Source organism: Cannabis sativa, chromosome X (assembly GCF_029168945.1).
Source record: "Cannabis sativa cultivar Pink pepper isolate KNU-18-1 chromosome X, ASM2916894v1, whole genome shotgun sequence".
Lineage (NCBI taxonomy): Eukaryota > Viridiplantae > Streptophyta > Magnoliopsida > Rosales > Cannabaceae > Cannabis > Cannabis sativa.
This window is the reverse complement of record NC_083610.1, coordinates 46544959-46554606: the sequence shown is the minus strand read 5'-3', so window position 1 is coordinate 46554606 and position 9648 is coordinate 46544959. Positions and strand designations below refer to the sequence as shown.

The window sequence follows — 9648 nt, the reverse complement described above, 5'->3', positions numbered from 1 at the left end:
ATTTACAGGGATAATGCTGTAAGCATAACGAACACTACCGTGAAAAAAAAAATTAAAAATATTCTAGTATGTATTTTTGAGCATGAAGGTTGACTAAGAAATTGTAATGGGAAGTTGACGGTAGCCCTCTTCTAAATCATATCTACTATGTATGTACTTTGAAGAAACTGTTATGTATGAAGAAAAAAAATAGCCAACAAAACATAGAAGCTGAAAATCAACTGCACTACTAATACTTCAAAACTGTACAATAACCAAAGACCACTCAGTCAAACTCCACAAGTCCCAGAATTGGTAAAATCTTGTTTTATATTGATGTTGCCTAAGGAAAAACAAACAAACAAAAAATCAAGTTTGATTTGAGGACTGCTTTATTAGTGGTTGTGAAGTCTTTCCCCATTCTTCAGGTGGGCTCTTAACTTCCATTAACAATGCCACAACTTCCTTCATAGTTGGTCTTTCTGTAGGAGAAGAGTTGACACAAAACATAGCAATGCCTAGTGTTTGAAGCATCTCTTGCACCATTTGATCTGGTAGACCTTGGAGCTTTGTTTCTAGAATCGACACTGCTGGTTCGAAGCTTCCCATCTTCTTCTTCACCCATTCGACGATGTGTAGCCCGTCTCCTAACTGAGATGGAGACTCAACAGCACTTCTCCCACTTAGTATCTCTAACAACACAACTCCATAGCTGTACACATCACTCTTCTCTGTTATGTTCATTGTGTATCCATACTCTGAAATTGTTAATTAACCAATATTGTCAATACAATGAAGATTATATATTATGAAAAGTTAAGTTATAACAATAAAATAGAATAAAGAATTTTGATAAACCTGGAGCAATGTAGCCATAAGAGCCAGCTACTCTTGACATAGCATGGTGATATGTAGGTGAATTCATCAGTTTTGCAAGACCGAAATCAGCCAAATAAGCTTCAAACTTTGAATCCAATAGTATGTTATTGCACTTAACATCTCTATGAAGAATTGCAGGGACACAATCATGGTGAAGATAGGCTAAACCTTGAGCTGATCCAACTGCAATCTTGTACCTAGTTTCCCAATCAAGATTCCTGTTTTCTTGCAGCAGCTGTTGCAGGTTACCATTTGAGATGTAGTTGTAGAGAAGAAGCTTGACACTTCTATTCGAACAATAGCCAACGAGTTTCACAATGTTTCGGTGTCTAATGTGTCCAAGAATCTGAATTTCAGCTGCAAATGAATCTATTGGTTCTTCCTCTTGCTTTGTCTTCCACAGCTTCTTAACTGCAATTAACTCACCACTAGGCATATCTGCTCTGTAGACTACTCCTGAACAACCTTTACCAATTATGTTTTCTTCTTTCAAGCAATCCAAGATGTTGTCAATGGTGAAGTTGAGCTTTTGAAATGGGATGAAAGTCCATGGATAAGAGAAATCTTCAGCTCCTGATGATGTTGCATAGGGTCCTAAAGATTTCTCAACCATATACTTGTTTCTAGTAATCAGAATCCATGAAGCAAGAACTGCTATGGTTACTGAAGCCAAAATCACTGAGATTATAGCAATAGTTTTGGCAGATTTCAATCCAGTTCGACGCATCATACTTGAAGAGCAAGTAATCCCATCAGTGGACTCACAAAGCTTAGAGTTTTGAAGATATGAATTGACAGATATAGTTCTGAAGAATGGTGTAACTGGGATTGGACCTGAAAAATTGTTGTAAGAGATATTAAGAGAAGTCAAACTAGTTAGAGAACCCAATACCTCAATTTTCCCATTAAGCATATTATGGGAAAGATCAAGGGATTGTAACTGAGTCAAACTGGCTAACTTCTCTGGTATCTCTCCTGTAAACCCATTTGAACTCAAGTCCAAACTGATTGTCAAGCTTGTCACAAAACCAAGTTCAGGTGGAATTGGACCAGATAGGCTATTGTAGCTCAAATCAAGTAGAGTTAGCTTCTGCAAGTTGCGAATAGATTTCGGTATTGGACCTGTGAGTAAATTGTTGTTGAGAATCAACTTGTTCAAGTAGCTGAAGTTCCCAAAACTCCCAGGAATGTTGCCAGTGAAGCTGTTTTTACTGAGATCAAGAAGCTCTAAATTGACAAGCTCACCAAGCTCTGATGGAATTTCTCCACTTATGTAGTTGTTGTGCACATCTAATAGTTCAAGAACAGTGATGTTGGCAAGCTCAGAAGGAAGGCCTCCAGAGAAATGATTCATGTACAAATCAAGGAAAACAAGATTCTGCAATTGACCAATCTCCCTAGGAATTTGACCAGCAAGCTGGTTTTCTCCAAGCCTTAACCTCACTAAAGATTGACACTTTGCAACACTTTTAGGTAATCCACCTGTTAATGAATTTCCCAGTAGTAGAAGCTTGCTCAGCTTCTTCAAACTGAAAATCTCTTCTGGGATTGACCCAGTAAGCTTGTTCCTTGAAAGATCAAGTGCATAGAGTTCAGTGCAGTTTCCAAAGGAGGGTGGTATAGTTCCAGATATTGAATTACCCCACATGAAGAAACTTTGCAATAATTTAAGCTCACCAACCTGCCATGGAATTGTACCTGATAATTGATTCTTATCAAGCTGAAGAGTAGTGAGGCTAGAACAGTTGCTCAGCTGCCATGGGATTCTTCCACTGAGAGAATTGTCTGAAAGATGAAGCTGTTCCAGAACAAGTAGCTTCCCCAAGTCACCAGGAATTTCTCCAGAAAGATCATTAGCAGATATATCCAAAATAACAAGTGAGGAACAGTTGGAAATCTCAGCTGGGATTGCTCCAGATAAGGCATTACCCCAAAGAAGCAAGCTAGTAAGCTTTTGCAACTTACCAAGTTGAGGAGGGATTGAACCAGTGAGCTTGTTCATGTGCAAGTACAGATTCCTAAGCTCAGAACACAACCCAAGTTCAGGTGGTACTGAACCAAATATCTCAGTATCATAAAGAGCCAAAGTTTGGAGATTTATCAAGTTCCCAAATGAAGGTGGTATCACACCAGAAAGTCCAGTGGCAGCAGCACCAAATGTAGTGAGATTAGTGAGCATTCCTAACTGTGATGGAATCTCTCCTGTTAGATATGGATTCCCACCAATCCTTAACTGTTGAAGAGAAACCAAAGAACCAAGTTGTGATGGTATGGAACCATTTATAACATTATCTTGGATACATAGAATTTGTAGAGAAGTAAGATTAGCAAGCTGTTGAGGTATTTTACCAGACAACCTGTTGGAGTTCAAGAAAAGGAATTGGAGAGAAGAAAGTGCTCCAAGCTCTGGAGGAATGGAGCCAGAGAGAGAGTTTGATGAGAGGTCAAGGAGGCGAAGATAAGTGAGTTTACCAAATGAAGGTGGGATAGTACCAGAGACATTGGTGGATGAAAGGTTTAGAAGCTGAAGAGAAGAGAGAGAAGAGAGCTGAGGTGGTAAAGATGAAAGGTTAAGGAAAACATTTGGTAAAGATAGAGAAATGACTCTGTTCTGTGGAGAACAAGTGATTCCCTGCCATGAACAAGGAGTTTGGCTTGTTGGGTTCCATGAAGACAACACAGAAGAGGACTCTTTAGAAGAAGGGTCAGCAGCAGAAAGAAGGGACAGAAGAGCTTCTCCATCAGGGGACAAACCGTTGACTAAACTCCTAGTCATGTTTAGATAAAACACCACCAAGAATGAAAAGAAAAGATGAGTGTTTTTTTCCATTTTTGAGTTCTGGGAAAGAAAAAAAAAATGACTTCTTGGGTTGAGAGGGTGAAGATTAAGAAATGGGGTTTGAAGAAAAAATGAAGGTGCTTCTTGTTCTAGTGAGCTTGATGGAAAATGGTAATGGTGATGAAAAAAGAAAAAGTCCACTCTAAGGAGACAACATGCATGTGAAAGGACGCTCAATAGTTATGGGGAATGCTTAAACTTTACATCAAGGTGTCAAACAATGCATGTGAGCCAAAAACAACACAATAAAAATACCAGATTTTCTCCTCTTTTTTGTTGCTTTCTCCAAAGTTTCTTCAGAGTAAAATACACAAACAGTTGTTGAACAAACTCAAAATCATTACTATTTTCAGACTAGTTACCAGAAAAACAGGACTTCCCTTCTTCTGGGGTGAGAGTGAGATTAAAAAGAACCAAGCTTTGCTACTCAAACAATGAGGTGTTCATATAAAGGAAGAGTCTTTTGTTGTTTAGTCCAACAATGGTGGACATGGGTGTTAATGGATGGATATTTAGAGGTCAGATAGTGATGGCAGAGTTTGGAAAATTGAATGTGAAAATGGGAGAAGAAAGAAGAGGCAAAAGAGAATTCTTTTGTTTTGAAAATGAGGTTCTTTCCTTCATTTGTTGTAATAAATATTGTTTTAAGATATCAAGACTAGCTTTGAAAAAAAGTCTCATTTTTCACTATTTTTATAATCCAAAAACATATTAAAATAAAGAAGAAGCCATATATTGTCTATTATATTATAAATTACCGACCGAATTGACTGAAATTAATTAGAGTTACCATATATAAGTGTAGTTAAATTTTGGTGTGATTTGTGGACTTGATTGGTGTTATAATTAGAATGAATAGAATGACAAATTTAGGAAAATAACACATAAATTAGTCAAAACTTATTTGAAATAAATTTTTACTATATAAAGAAAGAGAACTATCCATTTTAATATATAAATATTTAAATTAAAAAAATATATATTCACAAACTACATAAAGGACTTAACCACTTGAGCAACTCTCAAGTGGTCATAAGTGGTTGTGTGTCTTGAAGGTCCTGGGTTCGAGTCTCAGATAAAATATGGCTATAATATATAAACGCTTAAATTAAAAAAAAAAAAAAAACTACGTAAAGGACTTAGTAGGGGAAAATAGTCAATTCATACTACAGTAGAACCTCTATTCAAGAATACTCTATTCAAGAATAACCTCTAATTTGTTATAAAAAAAATGAAGTCCCAATTTGGGCCAGTTATAAATAAGAATAACCTCTATATTGTAATTAGTTATACATTTTTTAAGTCCCGTATTAATAAAATATACCTCTATATAAGAATAATTACATCTTAAATAAATATATACATATATTTTATAAATTTACTTATGTAAAATTAATAATTTTATTTCAAATTATAGTACATGTATAAATATTATATGTACTCGAAAATAATTTTAATATAATATAGTATTAAGAATTGTTTATTGGTATTTTTGTTACATTGATATTTTTTGATATTTTAATTTTTTTTTTCAAGTGTAACTCTATTTAGTTATAACCTCTCAATTAGAATATTATTTTCTTGGTCCCAAGTATATTCTTGGATAGAGGTTCTACTGTATTATTGTTCTCTTAAAGCACTACCAATAAATAATGTATAAAAGCATCTCTAAATAAGTAGTGAAAAGCTAAAATATAATTTATTTAACAAAAAGTATGCTCCAATAGTGTGCCAAAAAGTGATGTAAATTTGGCACATAGCAAATTTTGTGTCAAATTTGGCACAACATTTGTATGATGTAAAATTTATATCACAATAAATGCACTACTTTTGTATTTACATTTATGTCATTTTTATTATTTTATTAGTATATTTAACTATGACATTAAATTATGAAACATTTATATTATTTTTTTTTTTGTCTTACATATTAAAATAATAATAAAAGTGATTATAAAGTTATTAGATTTCTTTTTAATAAAACATTAATTAGATATTAAATTGAGTAATTACAATTACTCCATATATTGTTTTTTTAACTTTTTTTTTTTCAAATTTATGGTTTGGGTTTCTAAAGTGGTTGCAGCGCTAGTTGCAATAGGGGTTTCTATACGATTTTTTGTTGCAATTTAGGTTGCGGCGCTAGTTGCAATAGGGATTTCTATATAGAATTTCGTAAAAATGCAAAAAAAAAAATGTTTTGAATTGTAAAAATGAAAAAGGCCCTATTAAATTTTACATCAAAATTTTGCAATTGTGCATTGGAGCACAAAGCTAAAATTTGGTATAAATTTACCACAAAACTACTTTTTATGGCAAATATAGCACAATTTTTATATCTCCCATTAAAGATGGTCTAATAGTTACAAAATTAAAATATACCTCAAAATTCGAAAAGGTTCTGCGTTGATTGCAAATTTTTACATCGTAAATTTATGAGTGATTCTAATCACTAATTAATATTTTAGCTCATGAATAGTGCATCTCCACATTTAGTTAAGCTTTACCTTTTAGCTAAACATTTATTATTATTATTATTATTATTATTATTATTATTATTATTATTATTATCATTATTATTATTATCTTATTTTCTTTCTTTCACATTATCTAGAGAAAAATAAAAATATAATATTTAAATTATATAGAGAAAAAATAGAATAATTAATGTGTGGTGTTATGTAAAAATTTGAAGTATAATAAAAAAAATAAAATTTTAATGAAATATTTTAAAGGATATAGTAGAGTAAGTAGTGCTCTTAATATACTAATATAAGTAATGGTACTCTCTATTATTTTTAACTTAAATAGTTAAAATGTTAAAATAAAGAATTATTTTAATTTTTGTTGCTTCATGTTTTTTACTTTAATTAGTATTTGATTATTAAAATAATATTTTATATAAATTAATTTTATAAAATAATAGTGTTTCTGATTAAAATATTATTAGAAAAGGTTTAGCGAAAAACATAAAGAGCCCTATATTTATTCTCTATTATACAAAGTTATTTTTTATAATTTGAGCTTATTATTTTTTTTTTTTTGTATGGTTAGAGTTTATTTATTTTTTAAATCTCACTCCCTAATACTCATTATTGTAGTATTAAGAATTTTCATAACAATTTTGTAAGAAAAAAAAAAAAAAAGAATTTTCATAACCCTAAAAAAATTATTGAAAATAGTAGTAATATTTTTTTTTTTTTTGGGTGATATGATATTTTTGTATGGATACATTGAGGTCCCTTGATTTTTTTTATGGGTGATATGATATTTTTTTATGGGTCATAGTAGTTATAGTGGATTTCCAACAAATTTATTAATTTAGAGAAATTTCAAATAAGTTTTGATGTTAAAAATAAATTCAACATAATTGTTTTACTTAGGGACGGACCTAAGCATAATTGTGAGCAAGGGCATTAATGTAAATGTAAAAATAATAAGTATATACATAATACAATTACATTTTTATATTATATATATATTTAAATTATATCAGGAAAAAAATATATTTTATTTATGCTGACTACAAAAAACTGTTATTTTTAATGATAATTTTTTAATCACAACATAATTTTTTTGTAACTAAATGTGACTTTTAGTCACAATAAAATATTACTTGTGACTAAAATATAGTATTTAGTTACAAGTTGTCACTAATTTAGTTTTAGTCACAACAAGTATTGTGACTAAAAATACATTTAGTCACAATAAATTGTAATTTTTGTGATAATATTTTTATCCATAGACTTTTTAGTCACAATATAAGAATTATAATTTATAATTTGCCACAATTTTTTTACTTTTAGTCACAACTTGTATACATTTGAAAAATATATATATAGTTATATATATATATAAAAATGAGGAGAGGCATTTGTCCATCCTAGGAATCAAACTTTGTCCATTCTAATTTAGGTATTATAAATTATTTATGAAAAATAATTAAAACCTTATGTAACACCATCTTAAATATAGTTTTCTATAATTTGGCTGTGTTTGAAAAATGTACTTTTTTATATTTATTTATTTATTTATTTATTTTTTTTTTTTTTTGTAAAATAGTATAGTTACAATCCTAATGACAAAATACAGCCCCTATTGTAAAATTTCCATAAACATATATATGCATATTATGAGGTAATAATAAAGAAAAATAGTAATAAAACCTCTCTAAATAATTTACTTTGACATTTTTCAATATATTTTATCTAGAAAAAAAAATTACCTTGTATAATTTTTTATTTTAGTTTAATATTGTGTATTTATTAGGCTATAGTGAGAATTGAGAAGTGCATTGTATCAAGAAAATGTAATAGTTGAAGAAAAGTACCAAAATGACAAAAGTTTGACTCAATATAGTGACATGTTTTGTAGTTTTGTACTAAAAAAACACAATAAATATGGCTGATGTGGCAATATATAGATATACACAAATTAATACAAGATTCTTTCATATAAAAATTCCTTTTTTATTTTTACATGACATCATGGCATGTTATGTGTGATGTGATGACTAAACGGCTAAGATCACTCTAAAGTAGATAATTACTTATATCGTCCATCCTGTATATGTGTTTTTTTTTTGTAAATTATTATCATTATAAGCACTTGGAAATATTTTATAATTAGTTATCTAATTTTTATAATAATTATTAAATTAACAAATATTAAATTTGATACATATGCATATATTAAGTTGATGCTAGTATATTATAATTAATTTTCTTTTTAATTAAGTTAATTATGTGATATTATAATGTTCTCTTTTTAAATTTTCATTGGATCTTATACACGAGTATGTCACTCTGACTGTTTCATGAAATGACGACTGATCCTATAAATCAACATAATAGTTTCTAGCGTGCTTTGTCCTCAACCGCACACTTCATGGGAAAACTTCTCAGGAGGTCACCCCTACAAATCAACACATGTGTTTCTTGACATCATTTGCACACTTCATGGGAAAACTTCCCAGAAGATAACCCATCCTGAAATTACCCAAGTCGAACACGCTTAACCGTGAAGTTCTTTCGTGATGAATTTCGCCGAAAAATAAGATGCATTCTGTTGATATAGGTAGTATCAATCAATCCATTTAAGCTCTCTTCAATTGTGTAGTCTCATACCTACACAATCTCGGAATCATTACAAGTATTTCTAGCGTGTTTTGTCCTCACTCGCACACTTCATGGGAAAACTTCCCAAAAGATAATCCATCCTGAAATTATCCAAGTCGAACACGCTTAATCGTGGAGTTCATTCGTGATGGACTACCGAAAAATAAGATGCACCTTGTTGATATAGGTAGTACCAATCAATCTATTTAAGCCCTCTTCAATTGTGGAGTCTCATACCTACACAATCTCAGAATCATTACAAGTATTTTTAGCGTGCTTTGTCCTCACTCGCACACTTCATGGGAAAACTTCCCAGAAGATAACCCATCCTGAAATTACCCAAGTCAAATACGCTTAACCGTGGAGTTCTTTAGTGATGGACTACTGAAAAATAAGATGCACCTTGTTGATATAAGTAGTACTAATCAATCCATTTAAGTCCTCTTCAATTGTGTAGTCTCATACCTACACAATCTTAAAATCATTACTGTAAAGCCCGCTTAGTTAATTTGGAAATTAGCAGTTATTTATGTTAATCAGGAAATTATTTATAGCCATTTAAATAATTTATCATTGTTATTTATGGAATTCAGATATGCATAATTATGTCATCAGCAGTTTTTATATTTCGCATTTCCGGTGTCCGGTATTTTGGAACTCGGCGTTTGGCTCAGTAGAAATCACAACTTAGTATGTTAGTATTTTGGGGACGGGTTTTAGACATTGGGAATGTCGGGAATGGCCGGGAATTTAGAATGTCCCAAAAATACCCCTTTAGTATGATTTTAGTGATTTTATGGTGGAGGGGCAAAATGGTCTTTTTGCCCCATTAGT

General features: G+C 31.0%; 1 protein-coding gene across 1 annotated transcript; it reads right to left on the bottom strand.

The window, feature by feature from the left end:
• Positions 1–211: 211 nt before the first annotated feature.
• Positions 212–4750, bottom strand: LOC115698599 (LRR receptor-like serine/threonine-protein kinase RGI5). Its single transcript, XM_030625717.2, has 2 exons — positions 838–4750; positions 212–737 (listed from the first exon to the last, which is right to left on the bottom strand). The coding sequence occupies exons 1-2, from the start codon at positions 3686–3688 to the stop codon at positions 349–351; spliced, it is 3240 nt and encodes a 1079-aa protein (XP_030481577.1). The 5' UTR covers positions 3689–4750; the 3' UTR covers positions 212–348.
• Between the last annotated feature and the right edge of the window lie 4898 nt (positions 4751–9648).

What these genes read in the sequence shown, in the direction of transcription:
- LOC115698599 (XM_030625717.2), bottom strand. Translation starts at nt 3,688, where the DNA reads ATGGAAAAAAACACTCATCTTTTCTTTTCATTCTTGGTGGTGTTTTAT. An exon ending in TTATGGCTACATTGCTCCAG is followed by an intron (nt 738 to 837) that starts GTTTATCAAAAT and finishes TAACAATTTCAG; the next exon opens with AGTATGGATACACAATGAAC.